Raw genomic sequence first — 23827 nt, forward strand, 5'->3', positions numbered from 1 at the left:
CATGTATGTAGATGTTACTGTCCACATTGCCAAGGTCCTTCATAAGCTGTATAATACCAATACCATGCTGAGAGATTCAGTATTGAAACAATGGTACAGTGTTACTGTACCTAAAAGATAGAACGTAAAGCTCCCCAGAAAAAGTAAGGACTATCCACTCCAGTCTTTCAACTACAAATTTTGAATAACTCATGAACAACATTTCGGATGCTGAAAATTAACCCTTAAAGAGTGTGTGGTCTCATTCCCTCAAATGTTAAAGTAAAAAAAACACCAACAAATCATTGGTCCAGAACTTGTGAGACACGACTGTCAGCAGCAATTCTGCCATTCTTGACCTGCTTGCAGGAGCTATCCTGATCCAAAGTATTGCAGTCCCTTGGAGCAAGAGGACCTTGCATGATGTAATGATGTTACATGGGTGGATCAGAACAACTGAAAACTTTGTCACCACACCCCCAGGCTTTAGTGGCTGTCAAACCAGACACTTGAATGACCCTGACATGCTGAAAATTAAATATTTTTTAAAAAGTGAAAATACATTTTAGTCAATTAATTCAAAAACAATGTTACTTACCTTATACTTGCCATTGACCCTAATAGCAATTCCTTTCTGTTTGGGCTACTGTTCACATACTGGGTCTAACCTGGAATGAGTGAATTCAGCAGACAGTTCCCTCGGTGTGACTGCTGGGCAACTGCAGCTTTCATATTCCATCAGTATACACCACAAGTTGTTCAGCATCAGAAAACAGTCAAAGAGTCAGCAGCAGTGTTTGACCAGTAAGTTCAGCAGCACAGAATTAACTATTCTAACTTACACTTGATGTGCCATAGTAGGTCCAATTGTTTGCAGAGAGACATATTTGCTGGTCCAATTCACACTGTACCCATATCCCATAAAAAGATGCTAATAAAGATTTTCTAATTGCAGCAAATTATTAAAGAAAGGCACGCAGTTGGAATGAGCATCTAAAATGAACACCTGTTATCATTCCATTCACTACTGCCCTCAAAATATGGACCAATATCTGGGCGATTTTGCCATCATTATTAACTTACCCATTTACTTCATCAATACATTTCCCTCCATTCTGACAGGGGTGACTAGCACATTCATCAAGGTTTATTTCACAGATGCTGCCCATGAACCCTGGAGAACATGTGCAAGTGTAGCTGGCAGAGTGATCCTGACAAGTTGCCCCATTCAGACAAGGCTGCGACAAGCATTCGTTGATTTCCAGTTCACAATGAGTTCCTACAACATACAATTGAATGCAGAAAAGTCATCAATTGAACTTCCTCTGTTATTTTATAAATTTAATTTAACATCACACCGTGATTTGGAAGCCACAAGATCAACAAATTACCTGATAGCTACACTACAGATTCCATGCAACACACACAACTGCTCTGCTGTTGACCAGTTTTCCATTCATTCAAGAAAGAGAGGAAAACTGCAGGAGGAAGTCATTTTCCCATCAATCAAGCAGACGTGATGACTTGTAGCATTGACTGCCTAAACTGGAAATTTCAACAACAGGGACTAAAGCTTGCAAGCTAATGGTGACACTTTCAAACAGAAATTCAAGCTTTAAGCACCATAGACAGAATTGTCTTCAAGTAACTTGAATGTGCCATCATGCTACACCAAAGGCAATTAAAAATTTTGAAACAAAAATGCAGATGTTCGAAATCTAAAAGGTGGACAGAAAATGCTGGAAACTCAACAGGTCAGGCAGCAGTGAGGAGTAGTTGGCATTTCAGGTTGAGACCCTCCATCAGATACGTCTTCAGTCTAGGATGTCAACTGTATTCTCTTAACTGATGCTGACTGATATGCTGAATTTTTTTCTGACATTTTCTGTTTATATTTATGCCATACCAAAGGGTTGTCTTTGAAAACAAAGGCTCAGGCAGACTGATTTAACATCAATGTAATAGGAAGCATCGATGCCTTCTTTGGCAGAGCTTGGTGCTTCTGTGAACTTCACCAGGTATACATACACCCATTGACAGACTTAAACTTCAATAATATTTGACATTGAGAACATTCAACATCAGAATGATAAATTAACACATCCAAATACTTGTCCCTTCTACCCAGTCTCATCCTTTCACAGCCTAGACATTCTTCTTGTGGCTGCATGGGTTTCCTCCCAGTGCTCCCATTTCCTCCTACGTCCTGAAATGGAATTGTCCCTGGTGTGTAGGTGAATGGTAGAATCTGGGGGGAGTTGATGGGAATGTCAGGAGAGTAAAATTGGAATTAATGTAGGAATAGCATAAGTGCGTGGCTGATGGTTGGTGCAGAGTCAATGGGCTGAATGGCCTCTTTCCATGTTGTATTTCACTGTGACACTGTGAAGGGAACAAGTCCAAAATTTACCGACAGATTTGCAAAACCAGATTTGTCGGCTCACTCCACCAAACTCCACATGCAGCTCAATCTTGCACAGAGATTCACCAGTATTTACAACAGGTAAATTTACCTGCACATGGTTGGACCTGCCTGGGATCAGAGACCTTACTGATTTCAATGGGAACTGTGGGGCTTTGGGTTACAAGATCAAGGGGAAGGCATGTTACTTTTTAAAAATAATTACTTACCTTTTAATTCTGTTTTTGATTATTTATATTTTTTAGTTAACTACATTAAAAAAAATAATGGTTTATTTTAATTACTTCCTTTGGTTGATACCTTTTAAATGTCTCTGAATGCTGAGGTTGGGGTTTTGATGATTTTCAATGCTTTCTGTAATGCTTCAGGGGCTGAATCTCCTCATGGCACCACCATAGGTCCTGATGAGACCGAGACCACCCTACTCTTCTCGCAGATGCTCAAGGACAGTGGATTTAGGCCCTGTGTCTAGACAAGGCAAGTGCAGGGGTGTGAAGGACCATGGGTAGAGATTCCAGGTGGGGCACCAGGCCAATGAGCTCCACTCCAATGTCCAACAAGATATGAGAATAGGAAGTAAATGTAAAGTTAGATTGGGATGTGATGTACAACTGAGCTCTGCTACTGTATCACCCATTTTACACTAATTAAGTCACAATTACTTCCCATAAGCTGCCGTGTGGCCTAATGCACACTCCTCTACCCTATCAGCCCAACTTCAGTAATCTCTTAAAGTGCCTTAAGTCTTCCAATTCTGGCTCCTTGGCTTTCTCTGAATTTAATTTCTTCACCAATGACATCCCTGCTTTCAATCCACACACACCATCCCCATCCTAAGCCACAAGCCCCAACATCTATATAATATTCTGGTTAGGCCACACTTGGAGGATTGTATGCAATTCTGGTCACGCCAATACAGGAAGGATGTGGAAGCTTTGAAAAGGCAGCAGAAGAGGTTTACCAGGATGCTGCCTGGATTGGAGGGCATGAGCTACAAGGAGAGATTGGACAGACTTGGGTTGTTCTCTCTGGAGCATCTGATAAAAGTTTCTAAGATTATGAGAGTTATAGATAGGGTGGGCCGTCAGAATATTTTTCCCAGGGTAGAATATGTCATGTACCAGAAGACATGCATTTAAGGCAATAGGAGGGGAAAGTTTAAAAGGGGATGTGTGGGGCAAGTTTTATTTTTAAAAAAGCAGAGTGGTAGGTGCCTGGAATGGACTGCTGGGGAAATGGCAGATAAGATAGTGACATTTAAGAACCTGTTAGATAGACACATGAATATGTAGGGAAACGGAGGGATATAGATCATGTACAGGCAGAAGAGAATTAGTTTAATTTGGCGTAGTGTTCGACTCAGACATTGTGGGCTGAAGGGCCTGTGCCATTCTATCTCCTATCTCAAATCCTCTTCCAAACATCTCTCTTGCTCTCATCTAACTTTTTTCACCAAGCTGGAGGTCATTTTTCACCGATGACACCACTGTTGTTGGTAGAAACTCAGATGATGATGAGGAAGCTTACAGGAGTGAGATAGATCAGCTGGTTGAGTGGTGTTGCAACAACAACGTCACACTCAACGTCAGCAAGACCAAGGAATTGATTGTGGACTTCAGGAGGGGGAAGTCGGGAGAACACACACCAGTCCTCACTGAGGGGTGAGCGATGGAAAGGGTGAGCAGCTTCAAGTTCCTGGGTGTCAAAGTCTCAGAGGATCTATCCTGGGCCCAATACACTGATACAATCACGAAGGCGGCATGCCAGTGGTTCTACTTCATTAGGAGTTTGAGGAGATTTGGTCTGTCATCAAAGATTCTTACAAATTCCTACAGATGTATAATGGAGACCATCCTGACTGGTTGCATCACAGCCTGGTATGGAGCCTCCAATGCACAGGATCACAAGAGGTTGTGGAGGGTTATAAACTCAGCCAGCTCCATCACAGATCCTGCATCCCTACCATCGAGGACATCTTCAAGAGGCAGTGCTTCAAGAAGGCGGCAGCTACCATTAAGGACCCTCACCATCTGGGACATGCCCTCTTCTTGTTACTACTATCAAGCAGGAGGTACAGGAGCCTGAAGACCCAAACTCAATGATTCAGGAACAGCTTCTTCTCCTCTGCTATCAGATTTCTGAATGATCCATGAACCCATGAACATGACCTCATTATTCCTTTTTGCTTTGCACTATTTAATTTTGTAACTTATAGATTTTTATGTCTTTGCACTGTACTGCTGCCGCAAAACAAATTTCACGTCATATGTCAGTGATAATAAATCTGATTCTAATCTGACCAAAATATGTGGCTCTGTGTCTTTGGGAAAGATCCTGTTCAGAACCTCAAGGTGTTTGTTGAGGTCTCCATCTTAGTGACATTTTTTGCTTAAGCAAAATTATTATGGCTGTGCTTCAGGGTCCAGGGTGACACTCTTGGTTATCATCAGAAAAATAACAGCATTGAGCAAAGAAAGTACAAGCTGCTTAGAATTCTGTTTCTGCACACAAAAATAGCAAAATATTGTAAATAATGCAGTAAATGGTTTAGCAAATAATTTGCATGAGGTAACTTCCTATCCATTTAGATTCAGTGACAGATTGAGCGCAAGTGTGGCTATAACTGTAAATATGCCCATTTTAACAACAGATGCCTTATTTCAATTATATTGGCTTATGTAAACAACACAGTCAGTTTTAGTTTCATTGAAATAAGCATATTCATTAATCTCCAGCTACATTCTGAGTCTTTGAAATTGATGCACCTGGTTTGCCTTTAGTCACTGTATTATCTTTCCTCCTTGAAGTTTGTATAATTAGGTAGACCTTAAAATGTGCAACTCTTTTTATGATAATGGGCAAGCCTTACTGAAGTATTGTAGGAGCTTTGTTTAATGTTTGAACAGAATTTAGGAATTAACTTCCAGAATTACTATTTGCTAAATGGTATAGTTTCGGTGACCACCTGCATTTATAAGCTACCTTAAAACAGAGTTAAAATGAAGGACCTTAGTGAGTTTGTAAATTAGAATAAATTATTTATTTTTTCTCTTTTTTTTTTGAACTACTTATTGGTAAGATATCAGGATAACTGAAGGGATCCTGCATTCCCAATGGAAAACTATGAACGTGGGCTTGGTTATAAATAGAGGCACAATCTCCACCCTAGGCCCCTTTCAAGCACAGCTCCATACTAATAACTGAAATTATCCACCGACATCAGGCATTTACTGATCTGTGCCATGAGGATGACAAAGAGCATGCATTATTGTATAATTCCGAATGTAGAATTAGTTTCCTTTCCATTTTTAGAGTCATTGATTTACACAGCAGAGAAACAGGCCCTTTGGCCTGACTTGTCCGTGCCAACCAAGTTGCCTATATCAGCTAGTCCCATGTGCCTGTGTTTGGCCCAAAACCTTTCCTATCCACTTGTCCTTTTAACATTGTAATTCTAACTGCCTCTACCAGTTCCTCAGGCAGTTCATTCCACATACCCACCACCGTCTGTGTGAGAAAGTTACCCCTCAGGTCCCCTTTAAATATTTCCCCTCTCACCTTAAACTTAAGCCCTGTTAAACTTAAACTTATTTTAGGCTCCCCTACCCTGGGAAAAAAGACTGTGACCATTCACCTTATCTATGCCCCTTGTGATTCTATCAACCTCTATAAAGTCACCCCTCAGCCTCTTACGTTTCAGGGAAATACGAGATGAAAAAGATAGCCACTTATAGATATCAGAAAAAGATAGACACTGAACGTTTTTGCTTCTGATTTGAATCTTTCAGACTGTTCACTGCAAAATTCCCCTGCAGAAGGTTTCCCCAGGTGATGCTCAGGCAAACCCGGAATGTGGTTTTTTTTACCTGTCAAACCAGGTGGGCAGATGCAGACATACTTGTCAATTTTGTTCACACAGGTGGATTCATTTCTGCAGGGTTCTGAAGCACACTCATCCACTTCAATCTCGCACAGTCTGCCCTGGTAGCCAGGCACACAGAAGCAAGAAAATCCATTAAGCTTATCCTTACACACAGCTCCGTTTTCACATGGGTTTGACGCACACTCATTCATGTTGGTTCCGCAGTCAGTGCCAGTGTAACCTAAAGGGCAAACACAGCTATAGCCAGTGGCATTGTCCAGGCAGGTGGCACCATTCAAGCAGGGAATGCTAGCACACTTGTTGATGTAACTTTCACAGCTGGTGCCAGCATGACCAGGAGGGCAATCACAAGAGAAGTCAGCTGTGCCCAAAGTGCTCTTGCATGTTGCGTTGTGCTGGCAGGGATGTGATTCGCAAACATCAAGCAGTTCCTCACAGTTCTTTCCCATGAACGCCACAGGTATTTTTGGACAGTGGCAAATATAGTCGTTGATAAGGTCCTCGCAGGCTGCATTGTTTTTGCAAGGGTTGGAGAAGCACTTGTTAAGAATTGCAGCAAAACATGAACCTAAAGAAGAGGGCAAAAGAAAGACGAAGTTAATCTTCAAATGTGATCACAAGTTACAGCAAAGCAAGCAAGCCCTTTGGTTTGGAACCTCATCAGAATTACAGTTCACTTAAAATGATGCATGATTTTAGGAAATAATATTTGGTTTAGTTAGTCTGTCTGTGCCTCGATATGTTATGTTAATCTTCTTCAAAAGCTGTCCCTCGGAATCAAGGACAACTTGCTTCCTCTTCGGTTTCATGGGTTCTGAGGTGTCTAATCAGATTAATGTGGGAACCACAAGTGGGGCAAAAGATGGCTAGTTTGTGAGATAGTGCAATTCTTCCAGTGTTTATGAAAGGCTTCTGTGTGCTCCTGATGCTTGACCTCTATGTTCTCGATACCATCCCAAGAGGACCTTCTCCACTTAAAGCGGTCATGGGCTAGGAGTCAGGTGGGATGTTGCAACTTTTGAAGGAAGCTTTGGACCACATCCTTGAACCTTTTCCTCTGTCCACCTGCTCATCTCCTCACATGACAGAGAAGGGAAAGGAATACAGTGTCTGTTTTGGGAGTCTGGTGTTGGGCATGGAAATGACATGGCCTGCCCAACATAGCAGACTGAGGGTTACTAGGGCCTCAACACAGGATGTGTTGGCCAGAGCGAGGATGCTCACATTAGTTTGCTTATCCTTCCAGTGAATTTGGAGGATTTTGTGGAGACAGAGTTATTGGTATCTTTCCAGTGCCTTGGAGGTGCCTGCTGTTCATAGTCTTGGCTCAGAAACATATAGGAGTGTTATAATCCATAGCCAGGCTTTGGCACAACTTTCAGGACAATGACAGCCCTTGATTAAGGGCTGCAAAGCTAACTGCTGCATAAAAGCCTTTATGTTTGCAGTCAACACAGGAGGTCTCTGTCGCAGTGCGCATTTGTATCAGTCTGGTCACTGACACAGTAATGATCAAAGAATGCTTGGAAAGCAGCCTACAACATAAAAGAGACCATCAATTCTTGTGTGCAACCAGGATTCCCAGTTTGTCAGGTTTTCTGGATGAAACTCAAGTGATCATGTGTGCCAATATCCCAGTAACAAATCTGTTCCTTAAGAGAAATAGTTGCCACCTCAAAACCATGTAATGTAAACAGGGCAGAATCATATACCTAATGCTCAATATTTGGCAGTTTCCATAAAACTTTTTAAGATGCACAAATGACTGCTGAGTATCAAAATACATTGCAGCCACAGTTGGTAACAGTTCATGGAGATAAACAGTACAGAAATGGGTCCTTTGGCCCATTGAGTCCAAGCTGACCATCAAACACCCATCTTTTTTTTTTGAAGACCATTCTCCTCACATTCCCCTCAAGTCCCCCCAGATTATACCTACACACAAGAAGCAGTTTACTGTGGCCAATTAGCCTACCAACAAACACATATTTGAGATGTGGGAGGAAATCAGAAGACTGGAAACAAATAAGGCACTGCAGACATCAACACTTAACTTGGCCAAGCACTCTAAGGAGCCAGTAATGCCCATTGCCACAGTCATGCTGAATACTGTCATCTCTGGTTTTTGAGCAGCTGGGAGGTAGAGAATGACGTTTTTGATTTCTTTCAATAGATCACTATGGCAAGAGACTATAGTTTTTGGCTGCAATATTTGCAAGTCATGGAAGAAAGAAATGAATATGAAGATAAAAATGAAAAGCATACAAAAATTAAATTGATGATAGGCTCACTCTCAACATCAACTATGCAGAAAATCTCCACGGCCTTCAATTTCAGAGTTCAGGATCATATCTTTCTATGTACCATCCTCTTGCCCGTAGAGGTTGCCTCTGGTTAACTGCAGCCTTCTCTTGTAGGTCACTATAAAATAAGCATTTACTATAAAGAGAAATGTTAGTAATAGATGTCAACACATTGCCTCGGCTCCTGGCCTGGAAATGTGCAGGGTTCAGATAGTTTAAGAGGACAACATAACTGGAACTTATTCTTGCCACGTTTGAGTGTTTATGCAGATAACTGATTGATATGGTAATGGAGACCAATTCTCAGGAACATCGTGAGCACCCCACCCACTTAAGAGATCAACGGCTGGTACAGCACAGTTCATCGACCCCCTGAACCAGGTTTAGAATGAAGCAGACTTAAGATATATTGTTGACAATATTGTTAAATGAAGCCATGGCAACACATTCAATTTCCAGCCTTCAAGTATCTTTGTCATATTGCCCCAGATAAGACAATATTTACTCATTCTGCTCCCTCCATCTGTTGCTCAATGGGTTAATTCTTGCCATAAAAAGAGCGTCACATTCTCTGAAGAAAATCGAGCAGAGAGATATAGTTAGGTTAAGTAAGTGGGCAAAGGTCTGGCAGATGGAGTACAATGTTGGTAAATGCGAGGTCATCCACTTTGGAAGGAAAAATAGAAGATCAGATTATTATTTAAATGGTGAAAGATTGCAGCATGCTGTTGTGCAGAGGGACTTGGGAGTGCTTGTGCATGAATTGCAAAAGGTTGGTTTGCAGGTGCAACAGGTTATCAAGAAGGCAAATGGAATGTTGGCCTTCATTGCTAGAGGGATTGAATTTAAGAGCAGGGAGGTTATGCTGCAACGGTACAAGGTACTGGTGAGGCCACACCTGGAGTACTGCACGCAGTTCTGGTCCTCTTACTTGAGAAAAGATATACTGGCTTTGTTGGTGGTGCAGAGGAGGCTCACCAGGTTGATTCCAGGGATGAGGGTGTTAGCCTTTGAGGAGAGATTTAGTCACCTGGGACTATACTTGCTGGAATTCAGAAAAATGAGACGGGATCTTATAGAAATATATAAAATTATGAAAGGGATAGATCAGATAGAGGCAGGAAAGTTGCTTCCACTGTAAGTGAGACTAGAACCAAGGGACATAGCCTCAAGATTCACAGGAGTAGGTTTAGGACAGACATGAGAAACTGCTTTCTGCAACCCCCCACCCCCCCCACCCCACCCCCAGAGAGTAGTGAGTCGATGGAATTCTCTGCCCAGGGAAACACTGGAGGCTACCTCATTAAATATATGTAATACGGTTAGATAGACTTTTGCATAGTAGGGGAATTAAGGGTTATGGGGAAAAGGCAGGAGGGTTGAGTTGAGTCCACGGCCAGATCAGCCACAATCTTAATGAATGGTGGAGCAGGCTCAACAGGCCAGTTGGCCTACCCCTGCTCCTATTTTCTTATGTTCTTAGCACAGGACATTCAATGCATTGTCATCAATTGTTGCGATTCTCAGTCCTTGTTCACCTCAAATCTTCCCTCAAACCGAGAGGAACAAAGGACTGCAGTTGCTGGAGGAAATCAGCAGGCCAGGCAGCATCTGTGGAGAAAAGCAGGTGGTCAATGTTTTGGGTCAGGACCCTTCTTCAGGACTGAAGATAGGAAAAGGGGAAGCTCAATATATAGGAGGGAAAAGCAGGGCAGTGATAGGTGATCAAAAGAGGGGAGGTGGGGCGGGCACAGGGTGGTGATAGGTAGATACAGGTAAGAGATAGTGATAGGCAGGTGTAGGGGAGGAGGGGAGAGCAGATCCACTGGCGGGGGGGGGTGCGAGAAAATGGGTCAAAAGGTAAGGAGGGAAAAAAGGGGGTTAGAAAAAAAATGGATAGGCTAGGAAAGGGAAGAAAAGAAGAGGCATGGTTGTGGGAGGTTGTGGGGATTACTTAAAGTGGGAGAATTCAATGTTCATGCTGTTAGGCTGCAAGGTTCCAAGATGGAAATTCCAAGCGCAAACTGGAGGAACAGCACCTCATTTTCCGTCTTGGAACCTTGCAGCCTAATGGCATGAACATTGAATTCTCCCACTTTAAGTAATCCCCACAACCCTGCCCCCCACCACCCCCAACAACCATGCCTCTTCTTTTCTTCCCTTTCCTAGCCTCTCTTTTTCTCCTCCTTACCTTTGATCTATCCCCTGGTGAATCTACTCTCCCCTCCTCTCCCACACCTGCCTATCACCATCTCTTACCTGCATCTATCTATCACCATCTTGTGCCCACCCTGCCTCCTCTCTTTTATCCACCTATCACTGCTCTGTTTTTCCCTCCTATATATATATTGGGCTTTCCCTATCTTCAGTCCTGAAGAAAAGTCCTGACCCGAAACTTTGACCACCTGCTTTTCTCCATGGATGTTGCCTGGCCTGCTGAGTACCGCCAGCATCACAGTGTTTTCCTCACACCTCCTTAATTGTAGATTGGCTTTGAGGGTGAATAGCAACGTTTTTAAAATCTCCTGGCTCCCCTTGGTTGTGGGGCTGCCAGCATGTTATGAGCTGCAAACTGAAATTGGTGAGCGACTGTTATAATGAGTTGACCTTACACTAGAGCCCAGGTCAGAAGCAAGCATCACAGCCATGCACAATGCTCTAAAAGCAACAGTCCTGGCACTGTTGAAGCAGTACCATGTTTTCTGCTCCTGGTCATTTTTGTATATATTAATCAGTAGTATTCTCTGTGACATTATCTGCAAATAAACGATGAGTAGTCTAACAATATCATTGAAGAGTTTTAGGATTGCATTCAATTTGTAGAAATTACTTAATTCAAAATTTGTTTGTGCATGTAGATGAAAAATTATTCGGGCCAGAGACCAGAAAATTAGAGATTATATATCAAACACAAGTTGGGTGTAAGCCCTTTGTAAAGGGATAACTGAAGTGTTACTACGTTTTAAATAAACTTTAAACATTTTTAGTTCACCAAGCACCTTCAGTAAAAACTGTCCTACATTCCAATTTAAAAGAAAATTGCAATCCAGTCTGTGGAAAAAGTGTTTAATATCCATTTTTACTGGGCTGATGAAATGGGGAAAAAAAATGAATGTGCGATGAGAACTGAAGATTGGAGGGCTACTCTGCACTTAAACTTGAGTTGGTGATTGAAATTTCTTTTGAAATGCAAAAATAATGAGCTGGACTGGTGCCAGGTCACAGCAAGGCCAGTGTGAAGTGACTGTGCCTGTGTAGAGTCGTGCTAGGAGATTTAGCATGCATGCTCTTCGTACTCTGGCGATGCACACAATTCAGCTTTCTTCAGCTGCACTCACAGCTCAAAATCTAATGCAATTCTTTTGTGCTATTTCACATCATCAATGCGGCAGCTTTACTTGCAGGTTCACAATCAAATTGCCATATTTCTTATTCTGAATTTGACTAATCCTCTTAGTGTATTAACACAGGGGTTAAAAAAAAATCCTTTTTGCTTTTCAGGCGAGGTTTTTTTTCCACATGGATTATTTCATGTTAAATTAAATAAAACTAATCTGACATGTCAGATAATCCAGAAGGAAAAAACAATTAAATGGTAGATCTGGGACTTTGTCAAATTATTCTTGACAAACATCGAGCATGAGGACATCATTAGTGGACAATCAAATCATTTTCAAGTGTCAGCTTTGATGACGGATTTATTTGTTGCCTTTCTTTGAAAGCCAGGAGCATGACAACAGCTATAACTGTCCATCCACTGATATAACTTTGGAAAGAAATCCTAATTATTTGAGGACACCCAAGCAGGGTGGGGTAATTTTTAAAATGAGGATTAAAAATGAATCCAAATTGACACAGTGTCCAGGAAATTTACTAGATATCCAAAATAGGATTTTGTACCAAGCTGAAGTTATCTTTCATAGACTGGAAATTCATTCAATGCAATGGGCACAAAGTACCTTAGGTGATCTCACAAAACTTAATTAATACTACAAATTAATCCAATGAAAAGCAACTTCAGCTTCATATTGATGCCAAACTGACTCTTAACTAAAGGTCTGTGTCCATTCAACAAGGAATATCCTTTTTGTTCAGAGTTAACATCTTTAAGAAATAACTAAAGCTTATTTGACTAAACCATGTCTTTCTATCTATTCTGTTGATTGATTATGCAAATTTAAATATTTAATTAAAACACATGCAAACGTATATTAATAATGTTATGCAAGTTATACATTTATGTATTTCCTTGCTTTCAATAAATACCTAATTAGGTCAACTTAGCACTTTAGAATCTGAAAACAAGTAGGGTGATACTTTGCAGGATGATGCCTCTTGAATGGATTAAAGACGGCCAAATATGCCTTGGCCAGTTAGCCTAGAAATCATACAGTTACTGTTCTACCTGATAAGAGTTCAGGAGAGGGATCCCATGGCTCACTTGTGGAGTCAACAGTCTGAGAAACTAATAAACACGTGCAGGAGATAGGAAGCTTAAAAGGGAAGTTAAGAGAATTTTCAAGGCTAGTATTAAAACTAGGAGCAAAAAAAGATGCTGGAAAAATTCAGCAAGTCAGGGAGCATCTGTGGAAAGAGAAACCATTAACGTTTTGGATCTGCAACCCCTTGTCAGAACTGGGAAAGAGAGATGCAGGTAGATTTTCACTGGGAGAGCAATGTGTAAAACAAAAGGAGTGTCAGTAATAGGATCAGTCAAAATGGCTTAATGGGGACAGATACCAGCATATTAAGCTGCTATTTTCCGTGTAATTAGTTGGTAATAGGAAGGTGGTGGGATTTTGTTTCAGATATACAGTGGCATGCAAAAGTTTGGGCACCCCTAGTCAAAATTTCTGTTACTGTGAATAGCTCAGCGAGTAAAAGATGACCTGATTTCCAAAAGGCATAAAGTTAAAGATGACACATTTCTTTAATATTTTAAGCAAGATTATTTTTTATTTCCATCTTTTACAGTTTCAAAATAACAAAAAAGGAGAAGGGCCCAAAGCAAAAGTTTGGGCACCCTGCATGGTCAGTACTTAGTAACACCCCCTTTGACAAGTATCACAGCTTGTAAATGCTTTCTGTAGCCAGCTAAGAGTCTTTCAATTCTTGTTTGGTGGGTTTTCACCCATTCTTCCTTGCAAAAGGCTTCTAGTTCTGTGAGGTTCTTGGGCCGTCTTGCATGCACTGCTCTTTTGAGGTCTATCCACAGATTTTCGATGATGTTTAGGTCGGGGGACTGTGAGGGTCATGGCAAAACCTTCAGCTTGTGCCTCTTGAGGTAGTCCATTGTGGATTTTGATGTGTGTTTAGGATCGTTATCCTTTTGTAGAAGCCATCCTCTTTTCATCTTCAGCTTTTTTTTTGTTACAGACGGTATGATGTTTGCTTCCAGAATTTGCTGGTATTTAATTGAATTCATTCTTCCCTCTACCAGTGAAATGTTCCCCGTGCCACTGGCTGCAACACAAGCCCAAAGCATGATCGATCCACCCCCGTGCTTAACAGTTGGAGAGGTGTTCTTTTCATGAAATTCTGCACCCTTTTTCTCCAAACATACCTTTGCTCATTGCGGCCAAAAAGTTCTATTTTAACTTCATCAGTCCACAGGACTTCTTTCCAAAATGCATTAGGCTTGTTTAGATGTTCCTTTGCAAACTTCTGATGCTGAATTTTGTGGTGAGGATGCAGGAAAGTTTGGAGATGATGACAGACAAAATCATCCTTGAGGTACAACCATTGAGGCAGTCCAAAATCATTACATGACTGCTGAACCTTCTGCTAAGTGCCAGGAATATACACGCAGAATCATACAGTATGGAAACAAACCATTCAGCCCAACTCATCCATGCCAACCAGTGGGCACCTTCCTTATTAATCCCATCTCCCAGCATTTAGTCCATAGCCCTCTATACCTAGGCAATTTAAGTGCTCATCTGGACACTTCTTAAATGCTATGAGTGAACCAGCTTCAACCACTCTTTCAGACAGTGCATTCTGCATTCCAGGTACTCAGCATTCTCTAGGTGAAGAAGGTCACCTTTATATCCCCTCCAGATCTCTTCCTTCTTACCTTAAATCTATGTCCTCTAGTTTTATCTACCGCTGATATGGAGAAATGTTTCCTGCAGTCTATCTACACCCCTCATAATTTTATACATCTCAGTCATGTCCCATCTTAACCTCCTCTGCTCCAGGAAGAACAGACCTAGCTTCTCCAGTCTCTCCTTGTAACCGAGTTGCTCCATCCAGGCAACATCCTGGCTAATCTCCACGGCACCTTCTCCAGTGCTATCACATCCTTCCTACACTTTTGGTGACCAGAACTACATGCAGTACTCCAGCTGAGGTCTGATCAAGGTTTTATAACCTCCCTAGTTATATATTCAACACCCCAACTAAGGTCAGTATCTCCAATGCCTTCCTAACCACATTATCCACCTCCATTGTCACCTTCGAGGTTGTATGGACTTCTGTTCTTCAATTCTACTCAACACCCTACTATCCGTGGTTTATGTCTAGCCTCATTCATGCTCCCAAAACACATCACCTCACATTTGTATGGATTAAACTCCATCTGCCATTTTTTATCCCATTTCACTAACATGTCGATATCTCCCTACAGTCTAAGACAACCTTCCACACTATCACCAAATCTGCCATTAGTGTCATCCGTGAAATTACTGATCTTGCACCCCGCATCCAAGTTATTCATGTACATTTCAGACAGCAAGGGTCCCAGCACCAATCCTTGTGGGACACTAATAACACTCATGTACTACAAGTACTTTTCTAATGCAATTTTTCAATAATATTGCACACTTAAATCTTAATTCAGTGAGGTATGCTGTTAACTAGAATAATGCTGCAGTTGAATCCTGAAATAAGCCTACACACCCGACACCATATTTTGGCTTTTATCTAAAACAAATTGCTGCAAGTATAGTGATTTTCATCGCCTTGACACACAGCAAGGTGCTTTTCACCCAAAGCAGTACTTTTACCATAGTATCACTGTTGAATTGTCAGAAATGCAACAAGATATTGTGTGCCCAGCAAGCTCTCACAGATACAAATTTGACACAAGATTTGTTTCAATCATATTCAGTGAGAGACAGATTTGGCCATTGTTTCAATCATATTCAGTGAGAGACAGATTTGGCCAGTTCATTAGCGACTCCTAGTATGGTACCTAGAGACATATTATATTTGCAACCAAGAAGACAGACTAAACCTCAAGCTTAACCTTTAAGCTGAAAGATGCCACCCAAGGTTATGGTACTGGAGAGCCAGTATAAATTGTGCTCAAATGCCTGGAGCAGAACTCTAAACTACAATCTTCCATTGTAGGTGGGACTGCTAACACTGAATGACAGCTAACACCTTGTACTATAAAATGTTCAGTGATGCTAAAATTAAATTGTGAATAAAGAATTAGCATGCCTGGGAGGATGGCCTATCCAGGATCAATTTACTTCTTAACATTTTGATAGCCTCTTGCAACAAGCATCGTTTATACCATAAATGTTAAACAGTCAAACAATCCGAATGCTAGTTATAGTTCTTGTGACATCCGTAACACTTCAGTCCTTGAACATTTAATAGGGCTATAAATTTTATTCATAAATGGTTATTAAAAATTAAATTAATGATAGAAATTGTAGTCAAAAGCTTTAGAACAAAGTAAATTTGAATATGAAGGGAATGTAATCCTCCGTGAAAAGGCTCAGCTATGTTCGTTGTTTATAAATGCAAGACCGAAAAGACTTGTTCTTAATTAAGTGAAACATTTGATTAGCTTTCACACCAGACACATTCAAAATTTTTGTCTTATATATCCTGATCTGGAGGAAGAGAAGTAAATTGGTATTGTACTTTTTTTTTCAGCACACAATACAGCTCTTTCTTCCACCTGTTCCAAATCTTCGAACAAGAAAAGATGGGACCCCTTCACTTGTGCCCCTCAGATACATCAACAAGCACCTCAGGCAGTTGGTTACCATGGAAGCTTAACTGGGTGGGGAGGGCGGGGGGGGGGGGCGCGGTGGAGGTTGCTGCAATCTTATTCCCAGGATTTCATCTAAAACAGAATTAGAATTTCAAGTTCCATTTTCCAAGCAGGATTTCTAGCTATTGTTCTCTGAAAGCTTTCCTTTTTAAGATCAAATTAAACAAAATGAACAGCTGCAGACAGCAGCATTTTCCATTTAATACTGTGCATTATATCTGCTGTATTTGATGCTGCTCTTTTCATTTCGTACAAGAAATTCTCCGCTTTTGCTCCTCAGTATTTCTCGGGACTTAAGCAAGTTTATCACTATTTTTCAATCTGTTAGTTTAACTCAGCTGTTTCTTCGGTTAACTCTTAAATCTTGTCGAGGAAATGGTCAGCAAAGTAAAAGGTTTTATGCATGACTAAAATGACGTCACGGGTGCCCAAGGTTATACAAAGATAAGGAGGAACAAAACAACTGAGAAATTGGAAAGGTTTAAATAAAACAGGCAGGGGAAAAATACTAAAAGAGCTGAAATGGATTAGATAAAAGACAAAGAAATGGTTGATTTATTATGTCCTTTCTGCCAGGATGGGTACAATTTGCTCTCAGATAATGTGATGAATTAGCCATCAAATGCTATTTGCAGTGGTACAAGAAAGAAAGAAATAATGGCTTGCCACCAACCTGAAACATCACGGAAGTCAGTCTTTTTTTAAAAAATGATGTCTTGGGATGATTAATGTGTGAAAGAACGCTTCAAAAAGGATATCATTAAAGCGTCACTTTTGCAACATAACTCAGCTGACACTGTGAAACTGTTTATTACCCTGGCGTACTAAGTACGCGGTATGTTAGCTTTGTTTCTCTCTCTCCACAGATGCTGCTTGACCTGCTGAGTGTTTCCAGCAGTTTCTGCTTTTTTGAGATTCGTCAACAGTTGCTTAGGCTGTATACCCTTGCTTGGTCTTGAATTCTTTAACTTAGTCTTACGGAAGATACAGAAGTCCCAAATTTATCTGAGCCCAGTCAGCCAATTTCCAGCTGCACTGCATCGCAGGGCTTCCAGCACGGAGGAGGAGCTTGCCGAGTCCCCCAGTAGCAGAAGGGATATAGAGGAGCAGATTGGCAGGCAGTGTTTGGAGAGAAGCAAAAATAACATGGTTGTTATAATGGGAGACTTCAACTTCCTAAATATAGACTGGAACCTGCTTAGTGCCAAAGGTTTAGATGGGACGGAATTTGTTGAATGTATCCAGGAGGGATTCCTGATGCAGTATGTCGACAGGCCGACTAGAGGGAATGCCATGCTAGATCTAGTTTTAGGAAATGAACTGGGACAGGTGAAGGATCTATTGGTGGGTGAGCATTTGGGGGACAGTGGCCATTGCTCCATAACCTTTAAAATTGTCATGGACAGGGACAGGTGCAGAGAGGACAAGATATCTAATTGGGAAAGGGTGAACTATGAGGCTATAAGGAGAGAACTTGGGAGTGTAAATTGGGATGTCCTTTTTGAAGTGAAATGTACCATGGAGATGTGGTCGATGTTCAAGGATCTTATGCAGGATGTTAGGGATAAATATGTCCCAGTGAGGCAGAGAAGGAATGGCAGGGTGAAGGAACCGTGGGTGATGAGAGAGGTGGAACGACTAGTTAGGGAGAAGAAAGTAGCATACATAAGGTATAAGCAGCAAGGTTCAGACAGGGCACGTGAGGAATAATAGAGTAGCGAGGAAGGTATTTAAGAAAGGGCTGAGGAGAGCTAGAAGGGGACGTGAAAAGGCGTTGGCTAGTAGGGTTAAGGAAAATCCCAAGGCCTTTTTCACATACGTGAAGGGTAGGAGGATGGCTAGGGTAAAGGTAGGTCCGATTAAAGACAAAGTTGGGAGAATGTGCCTGGAGGCGGCGGAAGTGGGAGAAGTTCTCAATGAGTAGAGTACTTCTCTTCGGTATTCACCAAGGAGAGGGGTCTTGATGAGGCCGAAGGGAGTGCTGGCAAGGGTAATGTTCTCGAGGTTGTAGGTATCAAGAGAGAGGATGTGTTGAAGTTGCTAAATAATATCAAGACAGATAAATCTCTGGGGCCTGACGGGACTTTCCCCAGGCTGCTTCGAGAGGCGAGGGAGGAGATTGTTGAACCGCTGGTAAGGATCTTTGAGTCCTCGTTGTCCACGGGGATGGTGCCAGAGGATTGGAGGGTGGCGAATGTGGTCCCCTTGTTCAAAAGAGGTAGTAGGGATAGTCCAGGGAATTACAGACTGGTGAGTCTCACGTCTGTGATGGGTAAGCTGTTAGAAAGGATTCTAAGGGATAGGATCTATGAACACCTAGAGAATCATGGACTGATTAGGGACAGCCAGCATGGCTTTGTGAAGGGAAGATCTTGCCTCACAAGCCTGATAGAGTTCTTTGAGGAGGTGACGAGGAAGATTGATGAGGGTAGTGCGGTGGATGCGGTCTATATGGATTTTAGTAGGGCGTTTGATAAGGTTCCTCATGGTAGGCTTCTTCAGAAGGTCAGAGGCCAAGGGTTCCAGGGAAGCTTGGCTGTGTGGATTAGGAATTGGCTTGCCTGTAGAAAGCAGAGGGTTGTGGTGGAAGGAGTGCCCCCGGATTGGAGGGCAGTGACTAGTGGTGTCCCGCAGGGATCGGTTCTGGGACCTCTACTTTTTGTGATATTTATAGATGATTTAGATGAGGGGGTGGAAGACTGGGTTAGTAAGTTTGCGGACGACACTAAGATCGGCGGTGTTGTGGATAGTGTGGAGGGCTGTCGGAGCTTACAGAGGGATATTGATAGGATGCCGAGCTGGGCTGACAAGCGGCAGATGGAGTTCAATCCAGAGAAGTGTGAGGTGGTACACTTTGGAAGGACAAACTCCAGGGCAGAGTACAGGGTAAATGACAAGGTACTTGGCAGTGTAGAGGAGCAGAGGGATCTGGGGGTTCATATTCACAGTTCACTGAAAGTTGCCTCACAGGTGGATAGAGCAGTTAAGAAGGCCTATGGGATGTTAGCTTTCATAAATCGTGGGATTGAGTTTAAGAGCCGCGAAGTGATGATACAGCTTTACAAAACTCTAGTTAGACCACACTTAGACTACTGTGTTCAGTTCTGGTCGCCACATTATAGGAAGGATGTGGAGGCGTTAGAGAGGGTGCAGAAGAGATTTACCAGGATGCTGCCTGGATTAGAGCGTATGGAATATGAGGAAAGGCTTAAGGTGCTAGGGCTTTATTCACTGGAAAGGAGGAGGATGAGAGGAGACATGATAGAAGTATATAAAATATTGAGAGGAATAGATAGAGTAGACAGTCAGCACCTCCTACCCAGGGCACCAATGCTCAAGACAAGAGGGCATGGCTTTAAGGTTATGGGTGGGAGGTTCAGGGGAGATTTTTCACCCAGAGAGTGGTTGGTGAATGAAATGCACTGCCTGGTGTGGTGGTGGAGGCAGATACATTGGACAGGTTCAAGAGTTTGTTGGATAGGCATATGGACGAATGTGAGATTGAGGGAAATGTGGGAGGAAAGGGTTAGATAGTGTGAGGGTGGTTTGATGGATGGCACAACATGGTGGGCCGAAGGGCCTGTTTTGTGCTGTATGGTTCTATAGAGTCTCCCCAGCACTTACAGTGGGGAATCTGGACTTGAAGGATCCAAAAACCAGTTCATCTGAATGGGGATTGTAGGCTTTTGGGGAAGATAAGAAGGAATCAGTTACAATTTCAAGAGTGTTTAGATCACGATCCTCATCAAAACTTCTTAATTATTTTTGTTTTCTTATTATTTATTTTTAAAAGCTTTTAAATGCCTTTGACTTTCATAAATATTGAAAGTAGTAAAAAATCTTTGACCGAGGGCAAAGTTGGAAGTATCACTTTGAAGGACTTTCATGTTCATGTTCATCCATGTCAACATATTACATTGGCTTACATGCTATCATTGGCTACAAAACGAAGTCAGGCAGCATCACCGACATCAGCACATCCCTTCCCAATGAGCTTAATGCATTCTGTTCGCATTTTGAACAGAAGGGGATTGGTATGTCATCACCCATTAACTGGCACACATTAACTCCAGCCTCCCAGAAAACATCGACCCACTGCAATTTGCTTACCGCCAAAATGGGTGTATGGCGAATGCCATCTCCCTGGCCCTACACTCATCTCTGGAGCATCTGGACAGTAAAGACACATACGTTAAACTATTGTTTATTGACTACAGCTCTGTTTTCAATACTATAATCCCAGCAAACTCATCTCCAAACTCCTAGACTCAACACCTCCTCTGCAACTGGATCCTCGACTTCCTGACCAACAGACCACAATCGGAGAAGATAGGCAGCAACACCTCTGGCAAGATTATTCTCAACACTGGTGCCCCACAAGGCTGTGTCCTCAGCTCCCTATACACTCATAACTGCATGGCCAGACTGCTCTTACACCATCTACAAGTTTGCAGATGATACCACCATAGTGGGCTGTATCTCAAATAATGATGAGTAGGAGTACAGGAAGGAGATAGAAAGCTCAGTGATATGGTGTCATAACAACAACCTTTCCCTCAATGTCAGCGAAACAAAAGAGCTGGTCATTGACTTCAGGAAGGGGGGCAGTACACATGCTCCCGTCTACATCAACGGTGCTGAGGTTGGGAGGGTTGTGAGCTTCAAATTCCAAGGAGTGAACATCACCAATAGCCTGTCCTGGTCCAACCACATTGATGCCATGGCCAAGAAAGCTCACCAGTGCTTCTACTTCCTCAGGAGGCTAAAGAAATTTGGCATGTCCCCTCTGACACTCACCAATTTTTATTGATGCACCATTGAAAGCATCCTATCTGGATGCATCATGGCTTGGTATGGTAACTGCTCTGCCCAGGACCACAAGAAACTGCAAAGAGTCATGGACACAGCTCAGCACATCACAGAAACCAGCCTCCCCTCCATGAACTCAGTCTATCTACTTGTTGCCTTGGTAAAGTAGCCAGCATAATCAAAGACCCCAGCCACCCCGGACATTCTCTCTTCTCCCCTCCCCAGAAGATACAAAAGTCTGAAAGCACGTACCACCAGGCTCAAAGACAGCTTCTATCCTGTTGTTACAAGACCATTCAACGGTCTCCTCGTACGATAAGATGGACTCTTGACCTCACAACCTACCTCGTTATGACCTTGCACCTTATTGTCTACCAGCACTGCACTTTCTCTGTAGCTGTGACACTTTATTCTGCATTCTGTATTGTCTTACCTTGTACTACCTCAATGCACTGTGTAATGAATTGATCTATGAAAGGTAATGCAAGGCAAGTTTTTCCACTGTACCTCAGTACAAGTTACAACAATAATAAACCAATTCCACATTGACTGTGACCCTGCCCCACTTAGGGGCTTGCTGCTCAGCTCTAGGACAATCTGGACCAGTGAAACTGACCTAGGCACCAGAAACCACAATGGCAAAAACTGCCTTGTTGACCCTGTAAAGTTCTCCTTACCAACATCTGGGAACTTGTGCCAAATTTGGGAGAGCTGTCTCAGACATGTCAAGCAACAGCCTGACACAGTCATACTTACGGAATCATACCTTACAGTCAACATCCCAGACACCACCATCTCCACGCAGGGTATATCCTATCCCACTAGCAGGACAGACCCAGCAGAGGCAGCAGCATAGTGGTATAGTCAGGAGGGAACTGCTCTGGGAGTCCTTAACACTGTTAACACTGACTCCAGATCACATGAAATCACATGGCATCAAGTTAAACTTGGGGAAGCAAACTTCCGACTGATTACTACCTACTCCCCACAACCCCCCCCCCCCCAACTGATGAATCAATAATAATTCTCCATGTAGAACACCCTTGGAGGAAGCACTGAGAGTGGCAAAAGAGCAGAATGTACTCTGGGTGGGGGGCTTCAACCAAGAGTGGCTTGATAGCACCACTACTGACTGAGCACTAAACGACTGCTAGATTGAGCCTGTGGCAGGTGGTGAGGGAACCAACAAGAGGGAAAAACCTATTTATCTCGTCCTCCCCAATCTATCTGTCGTAGTGTCGGTAGGAGTGTCCACCAGACAGTCGTTGAGGAGGAGAAATCCCATTTTCACAGTGAAAATACACCGTGTCATGTGGCACTACCACCGTGTTAAATGCGGCAGATTGTGAACAGATCGAGCAACTCAGCATCTATGAGGCACTGTCGGCCGTCAGCATCAAGAAAATTGTACTCACCCACAATCTGCAACCTCATAGCCTGGCATATATCCACTCCACAATTAATCAAGGGGATCAACCCTGGTTCAACGAAGTGTGCAGGAGGACATGCCAGGATCAGCACCAGGCATAGCTTAGAATGAGGAATCAACCTGGTGATGCTATAAGACAGGACTACTTGCATGCCAAACAATATAAACAGAATGCAATAGACAGAGCTAAGCGATCCCACAACGGATCAAATCTAAGCTTTGCCGTCCTACGACATCCAATCGTGAATGGTGGTGGACAACTAAACAACTCGCTGGAGGAGCAGGCTCCACAAATATCCCCGTTCTCAACAAACGGGGGAGCCCAGCACATTAGTGCAAAAGAGAAAGCTGAAGCATTTGCAAGAATCATCACCCAGAAGTGCCGAGTGGAGGATCCACCTCGACCTTCTCCAGCGGTCCCCAGCGGGATAGATGACAGTCTCAGCCAACTCGATTCAGATTTGGGCCTGCTCTAGATATCTTCTGGGATTCAGTGATATTAATCAGTCCCTGTCACTTGCACTCCAAAGCTCACACAATGCATATATATTTGACATATTATTGAATGAATTTTTTTTGTTTTGGAGAAGGCAACTTTGAAATCTTGCCTTTTGTACCACTGGTAATGTAATTTCCCATAGGGCATAATATGTGATTTGTCCGTAGCTCCGAAGGAGTATGACAGGCTTAAACAATTTATACAATGCTTAACCTACAACAGGCAATCTCTTACAGAAAACCTTTCCAATAGGCTACTCTAAAAGTAACATGGAATGAAGAGACTGAGAAAATCCTGTGAATTTAAATTGTTCATATTAAAATACATGGAAGCAAGTTTCATTAGATTCCATCAATTTTGTTGGACAAAGTAAACCTTAACGGATTAGCTTCTGTACCCTAATGATTTTTTTACAACATCCTTGAAGTTTATCTAAAGCTACTTACTGGAAATTTGTAAGATATTACAGACGTTAGTGATTCAGGAGTTATG

General features: G+C 42.4%; 1 protein-coding gene across 1 annotated transcript in view; it reads right to left on the reverse strand.

Annotated features, from left to right (window-relative positions):
- Positions 1-23827, reverse strand: part of crb1 (crumbs cell polarity complex component 1) — a 111463-nt gene that overhangs the window by 70303 nt on the left and 17333 nt on the right. Inside the window, 2 exon segments of the mRNA XM_052010771.1 lie at positions 1063-1258; positions 6268-6852. Coding sequence (XP_051866731.1) covers positions 1063-1258; positions 6268-6852 — 781 coding nt within the window.

Source organism: Pristis pectinata, chromosome 3, assembly GCF_009764475.1.
Source record: "Pristis pectinata isolate sPriPec2 chromosome 3, sPriPec2.1.pri, whole genome shotgun sequence".
Classification (NCBI taxonomy): domain Eukaryota; kingdom Metazoa; phylum Chordata; class Chondrichthyes; order Rhinopristiformes; family Pristidae; genus Pristis; species Pristis pectinata.